The following is a 25,704-nucleotide window of genomic DNA, read 5'->3' on the forward strand; positions in this document are numbered from 1 at the left end:
CCCTAGAAATAACAACTAGGTATTTCATATTTGAAATGGCATGGCTTGTATTTTTCCCGACTATTGTTACCTCATTTCTTCCAACTCTTTTCACTCCTCAATGCTTAACATGTTAGAAGGTAACAGGTGGTTTTGTTTGATGGTAAGGGTGAAGCTTTGTTCTAGCTAGATTCTATACTTTAAAAACTATGTGATCTTGGACAAAGAACTTTATTTCTTTTGAGTTTCATTGTTCTGATCTCTAGGCAGATTATCTCCTGCAGAGGGCTGATCGGAAGATCAAATGAGACAAGGTGTGTAAAGTCCTTCAAATAGTTGTTAGAGGGAGTCATCACTGACTATCATGTCTTTAAGGCACTCTGTAACCACCCCAGCATCACAGACACAATAGTAACAATTGCACTAATAATACTAAAGGACAGGTAGTGAGGTTTCCTAATGTTAGCACCCAAACACCAACCCAGCTCAGTGTTTAACTTATTTCCCAGCTTATTTTCCTTGGCCTAAGGTCTACCAAAAGACCAGAAAGATCCAGAAGCAGTGTGAGGGCAGAGATGTATAGTTGTGGTATAAGTCTTTTTCTGCTAAAGAGGCCTGAAGTCAAACAACTCCAAATGGATTTAAGCAATATATTCCCTGCCAGGTAACAGGGCTGGTGAGCCAGAGCTATTAGTGCCAGACATGAGCAACAAATATCAGAAGAGAGATGGGCAAAAAAAATTAAGGAAACTATGTAGGTCCTGGAAATAAATACATAAACCAAACATAAATACAAATATACTGTGCTTTTGTGGAGATAGAATTTTGAGATCTAGGAACACTGGTGTTACTTACAAGCAATAGTCCATCTGGGAGATAACCAGGAAGTGCTTTTAAATGACCATAGACTTTGGGCAGCCTTGAAGACATTTGATCTTTTTTTTTTCTTTTGGGGCCACACCGGTGATGCTCAGGGGTTACTCCTGGCTATGTGCACAGAAATCGCTCCTTGCTCTAGGGGCCATATGGGATGCCAGGGATCTAACCGAGGTCTTTTATGGGTCAGTCGTGTGCAAAGCAAATGCCCTACCACTGTGTTGTGCTATTGCTCTGGCCCACATTTGATCATTTTTAATTTAAAATGACTAACATGCTTTCATCAATTCTAGTTGTGGTTTTGTGTGTATCTTTGTACTGATATAGCATGCATAATAACTGGTTTCCCCTATCCTCTATGAAAGCTATTCATGTTATCTGTAGCAAATATATAATCATAAAGAACAAATTAATAACTGATTAACTCCCATATCATAGTTCTCTATTTCAGACATATGTATTATCTGTATTCTGTATACCTAAATAAACTTAATGTTATATATTTGCAATTAGAATATTATTCCCACTTAGCAGTAATATAGCTATTGGTTTTACTAGGCAAGAATGAGCCAGTTTTATTAATTTAATTTGCTATTGCATTTTCTCAGATTATAAGTGGCAGCCATCATGAAAAAAATGCATTACTATATGCAAGATATTATACTATAAAGACAAAAGCAAAAGTTGTTTGAACCACATCTTCTCTATATAACTGTTATTCATGTGATCTTTGTCATGTCACACTTATAGAGACATTTATATCCATATTTTTGAAATGTGCAAGACATATTTTTGGTTGAGTAGTTTCTGGAGCTTTTTTTCTAAAAGAAACCTTGTAAGCTTTAAAGTCTTGAGTCCCACTCTGTTAAGCTTCGAGCAAGTGACAGTGCATTGACAGCAAAAAAAACCCCAAAAAGTTCTTATTAAAGATGGTTATTTTTATTTTTCATCAGTCCATCACATAAGTTTCAATCAAAGGCCCAAAGCATCACCCTGACTTTTCAGGTGATTGCAAGTATCCTTAGAAGAACTCACTTCCGGGCTGGGCCAGAGAGATAGCATGGCTGTAAGGCGTTTGCCTTGCATGCAGAAGGACAATGGTTCGAATCCTGGCATCCCATATGGTCCCCCAGCCTGCCAAGAGTGATTTCTGAACATAGAGCCAGTAGTTACCCCTGAGTGCTGCCGAGTGTGACTCCCCCCCCCCCAAAAAAAAAGGAGAACTCACATCTTCAAGGTGGACTAGCCAAGAAAAGGCACAGATCTGAGCTAAACAACACCATGGTTGTTACTCTCATTGACAGTTGTCCTGAGCAAATCCCATTGCTATAAAATTTATATTTCAAAATCGCCATTGCTATAAAATTTATATTTCAATATCATTTATTTTTGATAAGTTACTTTGCCAGTGGTAGAAATGAATTATTTTGAAACTATTATTTGTGAGCGTATTGACTCAGTGTTTGGAACATTTCCAATAGGATTGTAATTTAGGGCTGGTGGTAGGGTAAGCTGATTCCTTTTGTACCTTCCCTGAATAGTCATGTATCTATAGGGAGCCATTTTAGGCCATTGGTTTGAACAGAGGTTCCCAGAGTTACTTGGGCTTCTTACCCCTTTTAAAACTACAACAAATAAATATCACTCAGCCTCCTCCTTTAGAAATTAGCTTTTTTAAGAGAACAAAGAAAAAAATGTCCCCTAATTATACTAGAGACTGCTATTAGTCCAATTATACACAATTCAAAGTTTGTGATCTGTTTCTTATATTGCTGTCACATATAAGCAGTTATACATTTCTTGACTGAGATTGTTATCTTGTAGATACAAATTTGTCGTACCTTAATTAAATAACATAATATTTGGACACTTCACTTTATGTGAAGGTAATCAGTCTTGTCAGAAAGTAACAGTAAGCAAATAACGTTTTGCAGTTGTTGGTTAATAAGTGTGATGAAGGCTTTGAAGATAACTGATGTTTTTAATTTATGGTGAAATTCACACAAAAATAAGCATATTGTGATGAATGGAGAGATGTGTAAGAAAGCAAATGTAGTGAAATATTAGTTGCAGAACCATGCGGTAAGCTCATGGATGTTTGTCATTCAACTTTTGACAAAATTGTACATTTTTTGTTTGTTTGTTTTGGGGCCACACCTGTGACACTCAGGAGTTACTCCTGGTTCTGCACTCAGAAATCATTCCTGGAAGGCTCAGGGGACCCTATGGGATGCTGGGAATCGATCTGGATTGCTCGTATGCAATCCTACCCTCTCTGCTATAGCTTTGCCCCCAGATTATACATTTTCATAGTAATATGTGGAGGAAAGAAAACAGTAATGAGAGTCTTGTGAGGTGGTTAAACCAGTCTCTAAAATACTCTCCAGACTACAAAATCTTGGCTCTGCTTTTTGTTAGCTGTGGACTCCAAGCAACTTATTCTTGTCTGAATATTTGTAATATGTGGATAATGAGTAAATGGAGCACAGATCATATTTGATAGGAAATGACTAATAAACATCATACTTATGATTTCACAGTGCAAAGAAAATTATGATACTTGAATGCCCTTATGCTGATGACCTGCTGTGTGTCTTGCACTTTCAGTTTCAGAGGAATGTGATAATTGTTTCGTTGTATGTCCCTTAGTAGAAAATTCTGCATTTGGGAAGGTGTAAAGGGTGTTATTGGCAAAACTGAAGGGTGTTATTGGCTTTATTATGTTTTACAAAACTTCTCCCTAGTTCCCTGGATCACCCTTGGTGTCACATCTCTTTGAACTATGATTTTCAGAGGAGGGCTAGCTGCTTTTTAAAAAAAAAAAATGTATCGTTCCTTGTGGAAGTAAGTTTTTCTTTGTTTGCAGAATTATTTCCTCTGCATAAAGCTAGACCATCTTCTATCATGGGGTTATTTTGTCTTCTTGATCATTTGTCCTGGGAAATCCTAGTATATCAGTGTCTTCCCCTACTCCTGGTCCTGTGTTGAATCATGTTTATGCCTTATAGCAACCTGCTCCAATTTTGTGCTCTGAGACGAAGAGGTCAGGAACCTCAAAAAAGATGTTAGCTGGGATTTAAGGATAATGACATGGAGTAATACAGGATGTTTGGATAATGCTGTGTTTATTATCTTCTGAATGTCTATTATTTTGCTGTGGGGAACTAAAGTAAACAACAAAAGAAAACTCTACTATGGTGCTGTGACATAGTGTAATATGTAGAGCAGCTATTGATCATATTTTTAAGGAAGGGCTGTAATGAGTAGGATGGGAAGTATAGGATAGCATACCAGTTGTACATAATTAAATGTGGATCTTAGCATTGAAAGCCTTATAGTGATTGGATTTTCAGAGTATTTTATAGGAATTCTTGGTTGATCGACTGAATTTATCTGCAGTATTAATATTATTGCAGAATTATTTAAATGACACCAGACTTAATTAATTGGAACTATGTTGCCTTAGGGGCTATAATTCCAAATTAAAATAAAAAACTATTTTGAGGGGCCAAGGAGACAGTTCGAAAAGCTGAAACCCATGCAAAGCAGAATTGGTGTTCTATCTTGTACTCACCTTGTGAAGTGGCACTTTGAGCATCTTGCCAGGAGATGTATGTCCCCCCAAATTAGTTCACCCCAAAGAATAAATGTAGTTTATTTAGTTCCAACAAATGCATTTTATTTATTCTTTTATTTTATTTATAATAATAATACTTATTATTATTATTATTATTATTATTACCATGCCTGGTGTTACTTAGGGCTTATTCCTGGGTTTTCACTCAGGGCTCACTTGGGGTTGGTCTTGGGGAGTTGAATCTGGGTAAGTCAGGTGCAAGGAAAGTGCCATAACCACTTCACTGTTTAGCAAGTCTGTCAAAATAAGACTTTAATAAATTATTCCCCATTTTTAATTTTTGTAATATCTCACTTGGCTCTTTCCAGCATGAATTCTTTATTCAAATCAGGCTAACCAAAAACAAAAAACTAAAAGGAGGAATTTGCAGAAAAAATAATCTAGTATAACTGCTTCAAAGATGATCAAAGTTTTTCTAAAGACAACTTGCGAATATGGGTCCAGGTTTTGTGGCCTCAGAAGTATGGCGCAGGTTGTGAGCACTGCATTACACTGTGATTGAAGTGTACAAGTCTTTGTATTTAGAAATTTTGGAGGTACGTTGGATGGAACATAAAATTTGAAGTCAGTGCTTCTTTCTGTATATTGAAAGCAAACTATTGAAATTAATTGAGCATGCAGTTAAATAACTTGGAATTATTTCAGAGAAAACTGGAAAAAAGAAAGTGGAGTGCAAAAGTGAACAGTAGAAAGGAAAAAGTAAAAGAAAGGTATAAGGAAAAGAAAAACTAGAAAGAATGACCAGGAAAGAGTAAACTTACAATCTGAATATCAGACAAATAGAACTCTCCTAGTTCCTTGAAATACAAGGTTTTACCTCCAGGATGCAATCTTAAATTTTTACTGTGGTTAACATTCAAGCAATAGGCTCAGATTTCAAGTACAATGAATGGATCAGGACAGGCAATAAAAGAGCAAGACATTGCAATTTAAAACTCAATGCAATTTGAAAGTAGCATAACAAATTATGCTGGACCTCAGTAGATGTGTGTATCATAGGAAAGTGGCTCTAAGAATTTTCATCTCTCTTAGAGGAGGGTATTCCTGATTTTTACTCAACTTCAGTGTGTCATTAACTGTTTTATCACTTTAAGATGAAAAATAAAAAATCCTGGGTTTTATTTGTATCATCAAGATATTGTTTCGAATTCCCTATCTGGCATTTGAAATTGTAGCAGATTTTTAGTCAGAAATTTGCAGGTTGGAAAGGATGGCCAGGACTTCATTATTGCTGCTATTAAACAACTGCTTAATTGGAATCTCACAGATCTCTTTGGAGCTGTTATTTGAGACCTGCTTGGAGAGCTAGCTTTTCTGATTAGAACCCTTTCACTGAGCATGGAGATGAAATTGCTAGACATCTTAAAAGCATTTAGGGTACTACAACTAAGAGGCCCATGGGTGTATTTTTCTATTCTTATGCTAATCTTCAATCTAAGGCTATAAACTTTAATAACTAGATGTCTCCTGAAGATCAGAAATAACAAATTGGAGGGATTTTCCATGTGCTGAATACCAGTATGCTTTATTGGTTTATTTGAAGAGGTGCTTCAAATTTCCAATTTAATTTCCAATTTAAATAAGAAAGCCAACCACATAGAAATAGAAAAGCAAAGTCATCTGGCTAAATTGTTTCTTTAAATCTTCTACCTAGCAAACTTCTAACAGTGCTCTGTGGGGCTGAGATTTTCTTTATAGGTTTTTCCTTCCTTTTCTTGCCCAACTTGTCACCATCATTTTTTCTTTTTACTTTGCAATCTCTCATTATCCATATTTTTCAATGATTATTTGTTTCTCTTTTCTTTTTGGACTTTTAAGATTGCAAAATATAGTCACTTTGGCTATATTTTAGTCTTTAAATTCTCAAAAACTATGTGTTTAATTAATGTATAAAATCGCCAAATATTTTTCTTTCTGTTAGTATTATAGGACTTAATGATTCCATATTCTGAGGCATTGAATAGATTGTATATATTTAAAATATTTATTTATTTTTGGTGCCATACTTGGTGGTACTCGAGAGTTTATTCCTGACTCTTCACTCGGATCACTTTTAGCAAAGCTGGGGAACGATATGAGGTGCCAGGGGTCAAACCCAGGATGGCTGTGTGTAAAGCAAGATCCCTACCTGCTGTACTCTCTCTCAAATGGGGAAAAGAGCCACAGAATTGAACATTGCAATATTTAACACAGATTATGCTAAATTACAGCCTGTACTTATATTAAAATTTAAATTATTAATTTTAAATTAGTTCTATGGTCACATACGGTAATTACAAAAACTAAAAATAGGAACATAGGAACTGGAGTGATAGCACAGTAGTAGAGTGATTGCCTTGCATGTGGCTGATCCAGGTTCAATTCTCAGCATCCCTTATCACCCCTCAAGCCTACAGAGAATAGTTTATGAGCCCATAGTCAGGAGTAAGCCTAGAGCATTTCTGGGAGGGCCCTTGCCCCCAAAATAGGCACAGAGACTTCATTATTGATTTTAATCTCTACTTCACATAATAGGTTGGTTACTATCCATTTTAATTTCTGAATATAAATATTCACAATATATTTTAAATATTAATCAAATTCTTTTCAAAGTTTATGCTGTATCTGGACATTCCCCATATCAATAAAGATATACTTAATCATAGTCAATATAGCTATAGAATTGTATTTTTATTTTGTATATATAAAATTTGTTTTCCCATTTCAGATTGTCTACATGCTGAATACACAGTTTAGTTGTCTTCATCTTTCACTTTTAGTCGCTGTGAACTGAAATGTGATTTCTAAGATTGATGTTCATTGAAGTAAAATTGCCGTACCAAGAAGCTTAAAGCTTTGGGCTGATAGGTCATTTACTCACCTTAGAACCTAGATTCTCAAACTTATTTCACCTTTGAAAGAAAAAAAATCATCCTCTTCCAGCCCCAGAAATATACCTTCTTTGATTGAACAAGTAGAAAATGCCTCCCAATTGTACCACTATCGTTCTCCCCTGAATTGTTCCATCAACTGCCAAGGGTTGGTATCATTTGTTATAGGAAACAACACTTGTTCGGGAATGTGGAGCAGGTGTCCAGTTTTAGTCCTCGACTTACTTTGTGCTTAAGAGTTTGTGAGAGAGATGATGTTTATAGCTGATCAATTAGAAATAGACAGATCTGCCTGGAGAATGGGTTTCATTCCATGAAAGTGAAATTGGGGAGAGAGATTTTATGGGCTCCTGTAAGATCACTATATGGTGGGGAAGGTTTTTATAGGGCAGCTGGGGTGATAATTCTGAGGGGCACAGGTGGAGGTGCTTCTTATATTTTAAAAGAAAAGATTTCTTTTCTTGGGGGCTCAGCTTCTCTGCTTCAGTTTGAGGCAGCTGCAGGATATTCCTTGATTTTGGAGTTGGGAAAACCAGAGGAAAATTGTGGTGATGTAGTTCAAAAATTAGGCTTGTAAAAATAAAAGTCAAGTTGGGTAGGAGAGAAAGTAAGGCAGGTAAAGTGCTTGCCTTGCAAACACCCTTACCCAGGTTTTATTCCCATCATTCCATCTGGAGTGATTCCTGAGTGCAGAGCCAGAAATAACCTCTGATATTGCTGGGCATTCTCCAATTTTGTCCCCTCAAAAATAGAGTCAAGAGCCTGAAAACAGATTTTAGATTAATAGCGTGTGAAAAATACCTCTTACCAAGAGGAGGACCAGAGAAGAACTGAGTTTTAATGATCAAATACAGAAAAATGATTTGTAATCAAGAAGGTGGAAGGTGTGTCTCAGAATCTTAGTAATATTACTATATAAATGAAACATGAGCTTACCATGAGTGATTCTGGACACAGCCATGAGTAAACTCTGCACACTACCAGGTATAGCCTCAAAACAAAATAAAATACAGCCTGCCAGGAGTAACTTCGAAGCTCTGCTAGGTGTGACCCCAAAACAAAAACAAAAAAAATTAAGATTTAAGCCTAACAGGGCCAATATGATAGCTCTACAAGTGGGATTACATTATTTGTATGCAGGAAGTCTAGCTTGGTACCTGGTATGGGTTAAGGCTCCATGAATACTACTAGGAATGTCTGTCTATCTGTCTGTCTGTCTGTCTGTCTATCTATCTATCTTTCATCTATCTAAATATATAGATCAGAACCCAGACCCAGCGGTGATCAGGGGTTACTCCTAGGTCTGCAGTAAGAAATCACTACTGGAAGACTTGGGGAACCATATGGAATGCTAGGGGTTGAGTTTAGGTTGTCAGTGTGCAAGACAAATCTCCTACCCACTGTGCTACTGCTGAGAGCAATCTTAGTGTGGACCCCAGATAAAAATAGATAAATAAAGGTTTATTTTTGTTTAATTATTTATATTTTGTTTTTGGGTCACACCCGGCAGCACTCAGAGGTTACTCCTGGCTCTATGCTCAGAAATCACTCCTGGCAGGCTCAGGGTACCATATGGGATGCCGGGATTCAAACCACCATCCTTCTGCATGCAAGGCAAATGCCTTATCTCCATGCTATCTCTCAGGACCCCCAGATAAATAACGTTTTTAGGTGTTACATAAAATTCTTTTCAGTCTAAAATTCCCATTCATAGTTTCCCTAGACAAATTTCTAATAAATTTCTACTTGTACCACAAAACACTTTTCTTATAGTCGGTCCTTGTTTTATGTTTACTTATATTTGAAAATTGCGTTAAATCCTGCTTAAATCTTTAAGTCCTGCTTAAATCTTTGATGGGCAGCCAATTATGTCTACTGCTAATTTAATCAAGCGATGTGACCCATTTTGAAATGGTTTAATTTTGATATTTTGTACATTTTAAACTATTTTTGGAACATTGGAGAATATATATCAAATATTTTTAAAGTTGAAATAATTATCAGTCTCAGAGATGCTATTGAACATATGGAACAACCAATGTAATATCTTATTCTCATTAACCTAGTTACAATTTGAGGAAATAAAATGAGTTTACAGGAGTTGTTAAATGGTGATGAAAGATGAACATTTCTTCTTTTATAAATTTGAATTTTGGACTATAAAAATAATAGTAGTAGTAAAAATAAATGCTGGTTTATTTCCTATAGGAATTGATACTTATATAACTTTCTCCTTGTCATATAATTTGTTCTTTCTATAGATTCTTCTTTCTATAATATCATTAGACTTTTTTTGCAACCTCTTTCCTTTCTTTTCTTCTATGTTTTGTTAAATATAAAATGCATTTGAGTATGCTCAATTATGAGTTGTGTGAACCTTGGGGCCAGAAAGACATACAGTGTTTAGTATGCTTGCCTTGCATCTGGTCAATCCGGGTTCAGTCCTTTGCATCCCATATGGTCCCTAGAACACCACCAAGAATAATTTCTGAGAGTAAAGCCAACCCTGAGCACTGTTGGGTGTGTCCTCAAAAGAAAACAATCAAACAAAAACAAAGAATTCTGCCAGACTCAATGATCTTCATGCTTGAAAATTACATCATGAAATAATACTGAAAATGAGATATTACAATTTTGTTCTAGTTAGTGAACCATGGAAAGCACAATTCCAACAACTTTTTGACCTGAAAGAGATAATAATAGTAACCGTCTAACTCACTGTCAATGCTCAAAATGCATTTTGCATTTATGAAAGTAACAAATTTTTTAAAGTAAAAGATTTTCAATTTAGAAAGTCTGAAGAAAAGTAGAAAAAGAAAGAGATAGTAACCTGTCCAAGTCTCTAGAGAGCATAGGATTCTCTCTAGGCAGAGAGAATTACAGTACATGTCCCAGAGTAAAAGTTTGAAAGTATGCATTTCAAGAAGGAAGATGTGGGTAATAGTTGAATGCAGTCTCCATATGCTTGGGCTACCAATTCACTTATACACCATTAGATTTTTTAAAAGAGTGCTGCTAAGTTAAAAAAAAAAGTTGCACTGGTGATTGGGGGGGGGTGTTCTTTACATGACAGAAAACCAACCACAATCATGTTTGTAATCAAGATGTTTAAATAAAATATTATTAAAAATAATAGTCACCCTCCAAAAATAATACAGTTCAACAAAATGAATATTTATTTCAACACTAAACTTTAAAAAAGGTTGTTGAAAACAGCATTATTAAGATATATAATTTCAGAATGCCACCTCTAGAAATCAAAATTAACTAGCTTTATAAAGATTATTTAATGTAAAATTTCATTTATCTTAAATGACTCTGTAGTTACTGAATTTTATTATTATTGCTTTGTTTACTTTTGGATTCATTAATGCTTCCAGGGATCCTCATTAATTCAGCATCAGACTGGTCTGGGACTTTAAAAATAATTTTTAAACAGAATTATTGCAATTAGAATAATACTTTTCTCGTGGTAAGAAATGAAAAAACACTTGAGGAAACCATAATTTTAATTTAACTATTAGAGTAGAGTAGGACCATGGTGTGGGCTTTATTTTATTTAAGGTTATCTAAAAGAGTTTACATATTGTTTTTATAATTAGCCAAGTATGCAGAATCTTATATATAAATTTGTGACATGATTTTTACAGTAGCTTTCCTCATTAATATAATCAGTGATATACATAATAGATATATTATAGACAACTGATTCCTATAAAATGCAGTGGCATCTTAGTCATAAGCACTGCTTCTTTTCTTTTCTCAGAAAAGGAATAAATTAAGTGACTATTATGTGTCTAAGCTACATAATTACTGATAAATATGAGCATGGGATTTGGAATAATACAGACTTGGGTATTACATAGAGTACAGTTAACATTGTATAGGTGCAGTTTCTTTTTATATTAAATCTATTAGAGTAGGTCTCCTAGTCTTTTGAATAAATTATAGTTAAGTAATCATATATACTCAGACAAAAACAGTTATTTTGGTGTGGGAAAATTTTTGTGATTCTTTGTTGAATAAGGATGTAAGCAAGAAACATAAAAGAAGGTTCAGAGATAGAACAGTAGGTCAGGTGCTCACCCAGTCCAGAATTGAGTCCCTGTATAACATGTGGTCTTCTGAGCCAGCCAGGAGTTTTCTCTGAGCACAAAGCCAGGACTAAACCCTAAACACTTAGGTGTAGCCCAAAATTAAACATAAAACAACTCATGAAGAATCATTAAAAACAAAATAAAAACCAACTCGATGTTGATGTGAATTCAATAGGAATCGTGTCTTTAAATAAGATGAAAACAGTGGCATTAAGAATGAGTCAACTTGGTTAATACTGAATGAAAAGTCTACTCTTCCATAGGATTGGGGCACTTCATTTTCAGCACTTGAGAAAACAACTACGTAATTAAATTACTTGATGTGATTTACCTCCAGAATATGTTTTACTGACTTTGCATTTTAAATCCATAAAAAATGATTTTAGGATACTTATTTTGACCTAGAGTGTAGGTCAAATGTTGCAGAAGTCTCCTGTTTAATATTTTATATTATTCTTCTTCCCAGTTTTTATGTCTGCCACACTATATTGTTTCATAGGTTCTGAAAAGGGTGCTTATTTTGTCATGGACACGATTCTAAAGTTATGGTGCACCTTTAAAAGATAATTAGAGAAATATTTGACAATAGTTTCTTTTTTGTTTTTTGTTCTTTATTTTTTGGGTCACACCCTGTGATGCTCAGCGGTTACTCCTGGCTCTGCTTTCAGTAATCACTCCTCACTTGGGGGACTATATGGGACCCTGGGGGATCTAACTGCGGTCCATCCAAGGTCAGCTGCATGCAAGGCAAAAGCCCTACTGTTGCGCCACCACGCTGGGTCCCTACAATACTTTCTTAAAGTCATAACTGTTTATGAATTTTGATGGTTAGTGCCCACACTGTTTTCATCAAACCTATGTGCTGTTAAATAACAATACTCAATTAGCTAGTCTGCCAAACTTTCAAGTCCTATTTTTGGAAAGTTTGGCAAGATAACATATAAAAAAAAAATGTCAGTAGACTGAATGTTGCTTGTTCTTTTTAAAGACTTTGAAGTGTGATAAACTGGCCACATTTAAAAGTTAAGCACCAGTAAAAATGATTATTTTGATATTTTTGAATATGTCACTGTGAAAGTAATTGATAAACTTCATTAAATTATAATTTATATAATCTTTATAATTTTTATGTACCAGTTTTTTACATAATAATATCTACTTTTCAATTGATTCTTTATCTTATCCTAAATCATTATTTGACCATTTTACAAGCAGGCTTACAACTTTACTTTCTCAAGCTAATTTTTGTTGTGTTAAAAGTGATGGGTAGAGTTAGACATTTTAACTGAAGTTGGCCAAATTCCTAGTTACACTATCACAGCTAATCTTACATTCAGAAATCTAAATAAGTGATGTGTTTGTTTTACTTACTTCTTTTTCCTGGTGTGTTTTTAATGAATAGTCATCAGTTGCTCTGTTTGATGAAAACCATTTTATTGTAAGATAGAATTTGACTGATACATAGTGTGATGATTTGTGGTCTGGGAACAGAAATTGTTAGGGCATTAAGAGTAATAGTGTAGGCTGGAGAGATAATACAGCAGATTGATACAGCAAGTAGGGAGCTTGCATTGCACATAACTGACCTGGATTCGATCCCTGATCACCCATATGATCCCCTAAACCTAGGAGTGATCCCTAAGTATGCAGAACTACAAGTAAGCCTTGAGTAGCTTAAAACAAAAAGAAAAATAATAATAGCATTGAATTTTGTTTTTAAGAAAACTGAACCTTGTTTTGTTTTACTGGATTTGTTGTTTCAGGGTGTTTTATTTGTTTGTTTGATTTTTGAGCCACAACTGGTCACATTCGAGGGTTACTCCTGGCTATGTAGTCAGAAATTGCTCCTGGTTCAGGGGATCATATGGGACATTGAGGATCAAACCCAGGTCCATCGTGGGTCAGCTGCGTGCAAGGCAAATGCCCTATTGCTGTGCTATCACTCTGACCCCTTTTTCAGTTTTTGGACTGCACTTGGAAATTCTGAGGGATTGCTCTAGCTCTACATTCTGGAATAAATTATGAAAGGACTTTGGAGTCCTAATGGGGTGCCAAGGAATCAAATTAAGGTTGGCCTAATGGAAGACAAATGTCTTACCACTAAATAACCCCTTTGGCCCCTGGAACCCTGATTTTTGTGTTTAAGAAGTTAAGGAGATAAAAAAAATCAGTTAGTAGGGGTCCGAGAGATAGCATGGAGGTAAGGCATTTGCCTTTCATGCAGAAGGACAGTGTTTCAAATCCCGGCATCCCATATGACCCCCCAAAGCCTACCAGGAGTGATTTCTGAACATAGAGCAAGGAGTAACTTCTGAATGCTGCTGGGTGTGACCCAAAAACAAAAAAAAGAAAAAGAAAAAGAAAAAAAAGAATAATAAGTTAGTATAGCTCACATTATTTTCATGAAAAAACCAAGGACTATCTCTGCTTGAAACCTGTCATGTTGCCTTGCCTATGAATCGAAACAATAACAGGCTAATAATATAAGAAATAGTCAACACTTCCAGAACTACACCTTACATAAGTGGTAGATAATATCCAATTTGTTTTATTTCCCATGGCTCCTACATTCTTTGCTCTTTTGTCATGACCAGGAGTTGCAGACTTCCCTGACTATTTGGAACATCCACATTTTAGCTGTGATACTCAGCTGGGTTTGCCTATAAGGTTGCAGAGCTGACACATTTCATTGGGCTGATTTTGATACTCAATGAGGACTGTACTCCTATGATTGCAGAGCTAGTACTTGTGCTTGACCCTTGCCTTGTATTTTAGTTGACACACACTTTGCTCTTGTGATTCTTGCTGAGGTTATTGAGGCACTCACCAGGTCTAAACTACCTGACCATCATGGTGCTTACACACATCTTGTTAGTTCTGATATTCGCAGGGTCATGTGCCTTTTTTGTTGTGCTATCAATACATACATGCACAGACTATACATTGCTGGGACATCAGTAATCATAGCAGATGTACCAGGATCATATTCAAATCATATGGGATGCCAGGAATTTGCTTTTGAGACTAATAGCCTCTGTACTGTTCCTCGGGCCCCCCCAGTATTTTTAATTTTTATCACCATCTCTGCTAACTAGTAATGATTTAATTTGATTCTTTACATTCCACAGGTTTGCAACTCATTATGGAAATATTTTTGTCTGTTTGCTTTTGGGTCACACCTGGCAATGCTTAGAGGTTAATCCTGACTTTGCACTCAGAAATCACTCCTAACCATAGGATGGGTCCATTGGGTCAGAAGTTGGGTCAGATCTAAAGGCCACAGGATGTTGTGATGCTCCAGTTCTTTGTGTCCAAAATGATTACTTGGGCTACTTAAACCTTCAGGACTCCCATCTGTTGATGCTTCTTGACCATGTGATTCTGAAGACTGAAACAGCATTTGTACTATCTCCTAATTTTCTTTTTTGTTTCTGGATTTTGTTTTTGTTTTCTACTCAAAGTTAATCAGAAACATAGCTTGCTAACTTTGATTTCAAGACCTATTTTGTTTATTAAATATATGTGATTTAGAGGATGCTGTATTATTATCTGTTCTTCTGCTTTTCTGTCTTTCTCTTTTGATTTCCCCCTCTTCATCACTCATTCCCTCTCCACCTTGTTCTCTCCTCAGGAAGGGAAATATCCCATAAAGCTTAAAGCTGAATATGTGTCTTGAACTGCTTTCACAGACCCAGCTTTCTTAATAGGGTTTTGCACTCATTTGAGCTTTTGATTCTCCTTCAAAGTTCAAGAACAGACTGTTTTGTCTTCCCTGTGTCTAGAAAAGAAAATTCCTCAAGCACTTTCCCCTGAGAGGTTTTATTTACTCTGCCAACATTTTAAAATTATTACTTGCTTTTAGTCAGAATCCATTTCCTCTTCTCTTACCAGCCCTATCAATATATAGAGCAACAACTCAGAAAATATTGGCTTCTAAGAAGAAAGTTGTGAACAACTTCCTTGAAACTTTTTTCCCACATGAACCAGTTTTGCCTTTACTAAAGGGCTGGTAGGTTATTTATTTCCGTGAGTTTTCAAAGGCAAATGATTGGTGTTTTGGCCACAATTGAGCATCAGTAACCCCCAAAATCAATCCCTCTAGCCTGGATTATTTTTGTATCTTCTGACACACAAAAGAATGATGGAATGTATGCCTCACTTTCCTTTGGGATTGTGGAATGTGAATTCAACTGGTAATGTCTTGGAAAAAAAAAACATTACTTTTAAGCTTTTGAGATGTTTGTTTTGTTTAAATACCATACCTGGTGGTGCTCAAGGCTTTATGTAACTCTGTAAGCAGAAATCAAGCCTGGTGGGCCTTAAGGACCATTTTACATACTTGGAATTAAATCCAGGTCATGTGTATGGAAGACAAATGCCCTAACCTGTACTATCTTTTTGACTTTAAATGTTTATGACTGAAACCCAACTACAATCATGCGTGTAATCATGGTGCTTAAACACAGATTTTATATATAAAAATGTTATCTGAGTTGTTGTCGTTTTTTTTTTTTTTTTTTTTTGGCAGTGCTGGTGAAGAACACATGAAGTTAGTTCTTTATTGTCTTTGCTTTTAAAGTTTGAAAAATGTTTACTACTTTGAGCAGTTATCTGAAGTTTTATCTTTAAGAATTCCTTATTGTTTAAAATATATAAAAAAGTAAACTACTCATTCTTGAACTTTTTTTTTCTAGATGCAAAAGAAATTGTTTTAAAAGCCCAGATCTTAGCTGGAGGAAGAGGAAAAGGAGTCTTCAGCAGTGGTTTGAAAGGAGGAGTTCATTTAACAAAAGAGTGAGTCTGAGGGTTGATTGATCCTTGTGCCAAGTAGTTATGGAAAACCTTAGTGCTATCGGAAAGAATCAGTGAGGGAGACTGCTCAAAGAGGGGAAGGAGCAGGGGCTCCCGAGATGAAAATATGTATTAGAGGCAGAGTTCTTCGGCAGTCCCCCAGTGTATTTTCTGATCCCTGAAAAGATTCTTTCTTCACTTTTTGGTGAAAAATTTTACAAGCTTTTCCCCCTAGGCAATCAAGAAACCTTCGTAAATGTTGGAAATAATACCACTTACAAATGAAAGCCTTTCCCACCTGCTCCCCCTGGTTATACACTGCAATGGTTTTGCTATCCCTCCCATCACACAGTCCATGCCTTCCTCTCGGTGTGGCTGAAAATACGGATTGTCCTGTCACAGATGCTTTCCTCCCCTCTCCTTTTTTCATGATATGCTTTCAAAAAGATGCCCTCTAGTATCTTCCTCATCAAAAGAGCATTTGCCTTTGTGCAATGATTTTCTTCAAACAGAATGTTCATGAGAAGAAAGCAGTCCATCCCCAATGGTACCATGGTCTGTGTGGAGTTTGCGGTTTCCACTTGTCTCTGGGTTGCTCTGACTACTTCAGGGATCACCCACTTCCTGAAGGTGGACATGTGAAGCTCTTTGACATATTCCAGAAGTCTCTGTGAGAGTATGCAGGGAGCATTGTGCACAATGTGTCTATTTGTAGTGCCCTGAAATAAAATTTTATTTATACTGGGTGCTGTCTTATGCTTTGAGTCACCTGCCAAGATACGATCCACTACCTGAGCCGCAGACCTGGAATAAGTGGGTTGGGAATGAATACAAATAACTATTGAATAGTGGAAGGGTTTTAGCATCTTTATTTTGAATTTGTTGATATTTTCTGTCTTGTTTCTATCAACTGACCTATGAGAAAATTGGTTTTGTTAGATTATTTTGCTTTAAGCAGCAGTTTCCAAGAAACTATTGACTACATTAAGTGAGTATTCTCTGCACTTTCCAAATTTCCTGCCATCAATGTTTGTTATTCAACTTGGATATAAGTCTAATATGTATTCTAGAATTGTCTCTACGGTTTCTGTAGCTTGTAAGAGGATATAATTCTTTCTTCTCTCCCTTTCTTCTCTGCTCTTGTTACTCCCTCTCCCCATTCTCCCTTCTCCCCTGCCTTTCAGCCCCTGTCTCTTCTTTATCCCTCCTTATCTTTTTTTCCCACTGAGTCTTTTAAATATGATCATGAATACCCTGTAGCTTCTACAGGTAGGGCCTGATAGAAGAAACTGTTTCAGGGCACTACAAATAGACACATTGTGCACAATGGTCCCTGCACATTCTCACAGAGATACTTGGAAGGTAGACCCTACCCCATGTGCACCTGAGGCCAAACTCCACACTGCTTTAACATTTTTATCTGTAGCATTGACATTTATTTATATTTTTCTTTTTTATGTTCTCTCTCTTCCTTAGTCCAAAAGTGGTGGAAGAACTGGCTAAACAGATGATTGGGTATACTCTAGCAACTAAACAAACTCCAAAAGAAGGTGTGAAGGTTAACAAGGTAATAATGCATAGATTGTGTGTTATGGTTTTGTCGGACAAAAGCAGCTATGTTCATATTTCTATTTTGACATAACAGTGATGCAATGATACATACATAGTTAAGTGATATTTTCTTTATCAAAGCTCTATAATATATTATTACTACAGACATTCATGACTTTGAGGATAAAGAAAATTTCAATAAAGTAATATTAGTCTCATGAGCATGTAGTAATGGTGGAGGGGTGAAAAGCAGAACTTTCTAATTCATAATTCTTTCACACACATAACCACATGTACAAACACACAGACTATATAAGGCTAACCAGTGTTTAGTCTGAGAGCTCATATTTAGCAATGCTATTCCCTATTGTTTCACAACCCACCCTCATGTTTTGAATCACAATGGCCTGCTATAATTGTATGTGTCTCTCTCTCCTAATTTGGATTGCTATTTTTATCTTTGTCATCAATACTCCAAGAGTAGTTTTATCATTGATGTCTTTGGGCCATCCTAATAAGTAGAAGTTGCATACTTTTGCAAAGACACATCATAAACTTAAGGAGGGTAGCATTTATTGGCCTGCCGTCTTCTCAAATTATAAATGGCAGAGCTTAGGACGTAGTCTAGTTCTCCCTCTTATTAGCATGTTTATTTTTATTCTGCCCTTCAGAAGATTTAGTGTCAGAAAAGAATAAAGGGCCCTTGTTCAAGTCAACTGATTATTAATTTAGAAGTGGGATCCTCTAAACCTTTGGCCTCTGTGTGTACCTCTGTGGGTCATATACCTGAGACCCAGGAGAAAACTTTGTTAGGAAAGGCCCATCATAATAGTGAGTTTGTGCTCAGTGTTGGGACAGAATCACAGAATTTTGTTTTCCACAGAATTATGCTATGTTTGGGGACACTGAAGTGCAGCCCATTGTTTTATTTCTTAGAGGGAGTTTTATGGAAACTTTTTGATAAAGCTGAAAATAAACACACACACACACACACACACACACACACACACACACACACACACACCAGCAGCTCATTCTTAGTATTTCTTATGGGGCAGTCTGTCCTCATCCCAAAAAGACATTGAGCAGGAGGAAGACGGAAGTACTGTTGGGTCATTTGCTCCTATATGCCAAGAATACAAAAGCTTATTAAATGTTGAGGAAGCAGAGAAACTGGTTATCAGGTAAAGACACAAATGGTCTAAAACATAAACATCTTTTCTTTTTGTTTGTTTGTTTTTTGTTCAGCCCAGCAGAGCATTTTTATTTCCCTTTTAAATCTGCTTATGAGCCTTTATCTCTGTAAGTTCTTCCAAATTTGTCCACAGAGGATGTAATTAGTATTTTTATTTATAGGAATCTGTTCTTTTATATGGACACATGAGACTTTAGATTAGAGTTTGTGATATTTTATAAAAAGTACATAAAATATGCAAAGCATTTTCGAGCTCTATGGAAATGCATAAAATTAGTTCCTAGATAGGTTCCTGAAAGATAAGTGCATTCTTGTAAATTGAGCCATTGCCAGGAAAGTACCAGAGAGCTTTATTTTTGAGAAATCTTTTTCATATTTTACAGTGATTAACATATTTATTTGATATTAAAAAATTTTAGTAACAAAAAAAGACAAAAATATAACGTTCTTTATATTCTTATCACCCAAAAATGTTTGTCACGTATTGTCCTAATTTATATAATACATTTATATAACCATGACATTATATCAAATTTAAGGAACAGTTTTAATAAGGAAATAAATATTAGGTGTCTCTCAGTAATCTATTTATTATTGGGATTTTAGATTTTTAATTTACTTGAACAACTTTTAAACTCAGACATACATTTTAAACATTGGCTTTGTTCTTCCTAAATCTATGTGTGAAATAGTCCTTGAGGTAGTAATTGGGGAGGTGAGAAAATACTCATTATGTGCCCCATGATTTAGTGCCACTGACTGTTACTTCTTCACTAAGAGATACATTTAATCTGAACTGATAAAAGTCCTGTTACAAATAATTTGTCCACTGGCACTCACTCACAGACTATAATTTAAGTAACACTACACTAGAAAGCAAAGTGAATTCAGTGGCCAAATAGGCTAAAGCATGTGGGAAGCATTTTTTACTGGAAAACTCCAAAGTACAAAGGTTTTATAGATGATATTCTTTGTGTCAATCACACATGATGCATTTGAAAGGTGTGTAACTAACTGAGCTTATCATGGATGAATATTGATAGAGCCCACTTAAATTCTTTCTATATGGGTCATAAGATAGTCTTACATTGTGGGTCATTTAGTTGTCCTAAAATGTCTAAAAATTAAGCTTTACCCACTATCTCTCAATAACCATCATTTTCTTGGGCATGTTTTCCGTAAGAGTGCTGCATTATTTCTACCAAGCAGGAACTATTTGAGACAGCAGCTGGTCTTTGCAAATAGAAACTTGATGGAATGCAGAACACATCTGTCAACATTTTAGAAGATTAAGAATAGGACTCTTGAATGACACTTATCCTAAAAAGTTATAATGTTGTGTAACTTCTAAGAATAACTACTGTAAGTCGTTAAATCTTGTTAACTAGACTAGCTCTGTATTAGAAAGTGAAGTTGAGTTTCGAATGGTTCTGTGAAAATCGTGATTGCTGTGTACAAAGAAATCTTTCATACATTTTCATGAGATTGTACCATTTATTATAAAAATCTGTGGGCATCTTTTCATATTTTAGGGGTATTGCATTACCATACTACTTCCACAGCAACCAAGGTGTCATTCGTTCTCTACTCCCATATTCAGGACCTTTCAGCAGTCTCTCATCCCCACTTGGTAATCTCAATTCTGTCATCAGAGTTTTTATTTGGTTATAAGTTCCATAAACACTTGAAAAACTATTATATATTTACTGTGTTATAGTTTTCTTAGATATGTTTTTCCTATTTCATATGGCTTAAATTTATTGTTTCTGGAGCATCTTCTTATCTAGTAATAAATGCTATTTAACTCAAAATATTCTTGGTATAAATTAGCCCTAAGCTATTTTTAGGGAAAAAATGGAATATAAGTTCTTATAATTTGTATTTTTGCTACCAATTATAAATTTTAGCTATTATAAAAATCACCCAATATTAATTGGAGAGAGCACAGGGATTAAGATATGTGCTTAGGTGATCCCTAGTACTACAAATGGCCCTGTGAGGAACACCAGTGATGGCCCTTGTGCATAGAACCAGGTGCAAGTATGCCTGCTGCTGGGAGTGACTCAAAGAAAAATTAAAAAAAATGCAGGAGTTATTTTTTCTTATTTACCATTTTTTTGGAGAATGAATTGATATGACATCCTCTAGGGCATCTTGATTAGTACTTGTGAACAATCTTAAGTATAAGGATTTTTATTTCAAACCTTACTATTTTTAGATTACTTCTAGATTTGTTAGGGAATGTAAAAGTACATGAAAGTCATACTGTAATGTGCTGAAGTATCACAGAAGTAACGTTGAAGAAAAATCAAAGTCCACATGAATATCAGTAAGTACATGATTAAATAAATATTGACCTATAAGTACTGTATGTTCACAGTAAAAGGAAAAGAACTTCGTTGGATATCCAAGTTGTAGTAATATAAGGATTTCTTTGGTATTTTGGGGCAAGAGAGATAGTACACCAGGTAAAAACACTTTCTTTGTATCTAGTCCACCTGTGTTCTAGCCTGACATTCCATATGATCAATCCCTCATTGCTTCCAGTAGTGATAAGTGAGGAGAGCAGGAGTAAGTCCTAAGCACCATTGAGTGTGACCCCAAAACAAAAACAGAAAACAAAAAATAAACAAAAAATAATAGTAAGGTATTTAAGTTATACAATACCTATGCAAGGTGATTATATTACTATAGTCATCTCAGACATAAAGACTAAATAGATTTAGAGACTTAAAAGTTCTGTTGTCTCTGCATATAATTTCTGAAGTTTAAGAACAAAGGACCCAAAAGGAGGCAGTGAGTAAAGGATAGAATCTTTCTATCCATTTCTCATTTGCTGGATCAGAGTCCTCACAGTTGACTGGATTTTCCAGGAAGCAAGGGCTATCTTTTATTAATCCTTTCAATAATTCCATATAGATTTATGATCATCCTAACTGCTGAGGCCCAAGTATTTGCATCTCAGGGCTACTTTGACTATCTTTATATTTTTTGAGATTATTTGCTTTATGTTAAAGGAGCAAATATTATGTTTGCAATTTTAAAGAAAGCATAGAATGAAATAAAAGTACAGTGATCCAAGAACCAGAAGTATGCAAACACATGACATATCAGACATACTGTAAAAAGAAGCCTTCTTTGGCAATCAAACTTGTTTTTTTCTTTTCAGTACAATCTGAGGGAAATCAGTGAGTGATTTTATACATACATATGTACTGTCAATGTCTCAAAATAACAGCTGTTTCCCTGGGTTTTTCTTAAGTGTCAGGGTTTCTTAATAAAGGAAAAAAAAACAGATTAGAGTAGTGGTTCCTTGAGGCAAACCTAATACCTGTCACTTGATCAAGTTAACAGAATCAATTAAGGAGGTGAAAATGGGCATTGTGCACCATGAGAGCAGCACTCTGAGACCTCTGGATGCTAATTCCTTAGTTCTAAAGAACCTGAAAATGAAGCTGTTTGATTTGTATAGCCAGTTTGTATAGATTTCCAAGTGGAAATCAGTTCGATGTTGAATTAATTTGACTTTCTCACTAATGTGGTAGGTGATGGTTGCTGAGGCCTTGGACATTTCCAGAGAAACCTACCTGGCAATTCTAATGGACAGATCATGTAATGGTCCTGTACTGGTGGGCAGCCCTCAGGGGGGTGTTGACATAGAGGAAGTGGCAGCTTCAAATCCAGAACTTATTTTTAAGGTATGTGTAGATTTCTGTGTACTTAGTATGTTAATGGTTTCTGAAAGCAGTTCAAGATTTAGTGTGTGGAATTAGGCTGGCAGCAATACATCTGTTTATGAAGCTTACGGCATAAAGATACCGAGTCTATATTCTTTCACGTATGGAGTTAAAAGTAAGATAGAATTGAAGCAAATTACTATTCAAGATATTTTTTTTCCTTTTCTTTCCCTTTCATGTTATCTGTTTCCTTCCTTTTTGTTCCTTTCCACGACCTGAATTACCGTAAGATTTAGTCAGTGGGAGAATATTATGATATGTTCATTTCTTCTTGAAAAACTGTGCCCACTTATCAGTGTACATGAACACTGGGATTCTGGGAATCTAGAAGTGGGCTAGATGTGCTTTGAAGTATTACTGAGGGAGAGTCCTCTAATTTCTAACTTCTACTTTTTTATTTCAGTCCTATAGATTTTTCTCCCTTCTACTGACTTTAAGTTTAGATTCTAATCTGAAATATCTAAAGTCAGCAAGTTTTTCATTGTTGCTAAACTTAATATTTTGAACCAGTAGAAAGAAAATGGAAGTGATTTCTACCCATAGAATTGTGTGAATTAAGTGATGTGATTTGTATAAAGTGCTTCTCAACCTACTTAGCTGAAAGAAGAATATACGAAGTCTTCAGAACTGCAGTTCCAGTTATCAGTTCTGTATTTATTGTATCAAAAAAATCACATTAAAATTATTTAGTGGAAATGCTCAATATTTCTATTAATAATTTTTTTCTTTTAAATAGTGGGAATTTGACTTCTGGAACCTCTTTATTTAGATTAGGTACAAAAATCTTTGATGATTAACTTTAAAAATATTTTGACCAATATTATATATTAAACTTCCTTGAAAATTAAGTTGTGACTTTATGAGTTATTTTGAATATCTTGTCATTTTCAAAATTAATGTTTTAAAATAAAGCTATTACTTGTATAAATAGAATGCATGAAATAATGTATACGCCACAGCTTCATATCTTAGGGAAAATGCCACTTTGTAGAGAGACCTAGTTATTATTAATAATTGTCACCATCAATAGAATGTTTTAAACATCAGGTAATATTTAAGCTAAGTATGTCAAGCTCCAAACTTAACAGTAATATTAGGCAGAAAAATCATACTTTGGAAGCTTTCCAAAAGATGTCATAAAAATTAACTGACTAAATATTCTTCTGTGCCATCTGTAGGGTAATTAAAAGTGAAAACTGGCATCCGATTGTCTTGTCAGCATGCCATCCTGAAGAACTGTATAGTTTTAGAAAGGCTTCTTTATAGATGGTCTGCTAATTAAAACATACCCTATAGGCAGTATAGTAGCCTATCTTAGAAATCTTGGAACAGTGCCACACTTTAATTACTTATTTGCAAATTAATGCTAAGCATTTTCTCTTTAGGTTTTAATTCTTCTTGCTTGATTGTCACTCTAAATTTTGTTTATTTGATTCATTTTTTTTTCTAGGAGCAAATTGACATTATTGAAGGGATAAAGGACAGCCAAGCTCAACGTATGGCAGAAAATTTAGGTTTCCTTGGAAATTTGAAAACCCAGGTACATGAACAATTGGAGAGCAATATGCCAGACTGGTTTCAGAAATTGGGTGCTTGCATAATTTCCTCTAATTTTGTGTATGCCAGGAAGCATAATTATTGTTTGTAATAAAAACTTTCTCATTATTAGTGAAGATTTCTTTTGATTTAAAATATTTGTCATGTTTATGCAGTGACGTGCATGTATGTGTGAATATATATCACATATGGTATGTGTACTTTGTATAATATTGGTTTTAAATTTTCTGTAGCTATATAATTCCACCCCATAAAATAAGTGGGACATAATTCAGAAGTAAATACTATAGAGTCAGGCAGTCCTGAATTTGAATTCTGATCTTACTATCCAAGATATTGGCCCATTTGAATATCAGATTACTTATCTGTTAAATGGTAAGATGAAATTTTGACCTAGAGGTTTTGTGAGGATTGATGTCTGAAAATGGAAGTTTAGTGTTTTTTTTAGAAAGGTCAGATACTATTGCTAGTAATACGCATGGTTAACTAACTGCCATTTTTAATAGTTAATGAGCATTCAGGATGAATATTTATAGAAAAAGGTGATATATTATTAAAACAACTTAAAATATTTCATATATGTAATTATAGCCCTTGACTTCAAAACCAGAGAAGTTGTCTTCCAAGTTGTTGAGGGGGAGATGAGGTTGCAAGTATTGCATCTATGTACTTCCCTTACTCTAGTCTATTGTACCTGTGGTACATTAAGCTTCCTTATCTCACAGCTAATTGATATTTTTTGGTTGTTTTTCCCTGATCAATTATAAAGAGAAATTTTCTTAATAATCCCTATATTCTTTGTGTAATGAGTGTAATATAGTCTGTGTGTAAATGTATATCTGTAAAAGTCGCATATCCATATATCTGTGTAGATGTATGCATTCATGTATATATCTGTGTTTCTTGGGTTCTAGTAGAGTACAAAAAACTTTGTACAACACTCCTTTTATAAAATAAACCCTACATTTTCTATATATATATACATATATATTATCTTATGTTTGTGTTATTGTTGATTGTATCTGTTCCTAGAAGCTTAATGCAAGTCATAGAAGTATAAAGCTGAATAAAACTTTAAAGTTTATTTACAAATATATAGATAGTAGTAGACTGCAGTTAATTTGAAGATGTAAAGAAAGACTGTCAAGAAAGCCAATGATTCAACCTGATACAAAAGTTCTGAGTTGTGTGGGACTAAATCTCAGTAGGGAATGGAAGATTTGAGGATTCAGTGGGCAGCTAGAGGAATGACTTAATTATTTCTGACTTTGTAAGTTTATGGGTGGACAGTAATCTTTGGAAATGATGATATTGAATGATTACTGTATATGGACTGTGGTGACCTATGTCACCACCTGAGAATGTTTTCCAAAAATCATCCATCTGAAATTCATTAAATGCTTCTTATTTTGGA

The 25,704-nt window shown here is 35.0% G+C and overlaps 1 protein-coding gene across 1 annotated transcript in view; it reads left to right on the forward strand.

Annotated features, from left to right (window-relative positions):
• The window catches only part of SUCLG2 (succinate-CoA ligase GDP-forming subunit beta), a 318,225-nt gene that overhangs the window by 138,531 nt on the left and 153,990 nt on the right, over positions 1 to 25,704 (forward strand). The window contains exons 4-7 of the mRNA XM_049777671.1: positions 16,154 to 16,253; positions 17,727 to 17,817; positions 22,542 to 22,694; positions 24,184 to 24,273. Coding sequence (XP_049633628.1) covers positions 16,154 to 16,253; positions 17,727 to 17,817; positions 22,542 to 22,694; positions 24,184 to 24,273 — 434 coding nt within the window. The remainder of the gene's footprint in view (positions 1 to 16,153; positions 16,254 to 17,726; positions 17,818 to 22,541; positions 22,695 to 24,183; positions 24,274 to 25,704) is intronic.

The sequence above is a fragment of the Suncus etruscus genome, chromosome 7 (genome assembly GCF_024139225.1).
Source record: "Suncus etruscus isolate mSunEtr1 chromosome 7, mSunEtr1.pri.cur, whole genome shotgun sequence".
NCBI classification, from domain to species: Eukaryota; Metazoa; Chordata; class Mammalia; order Eulipotyphla; family Soricidae; genus Suncus; species Suncus etruscus.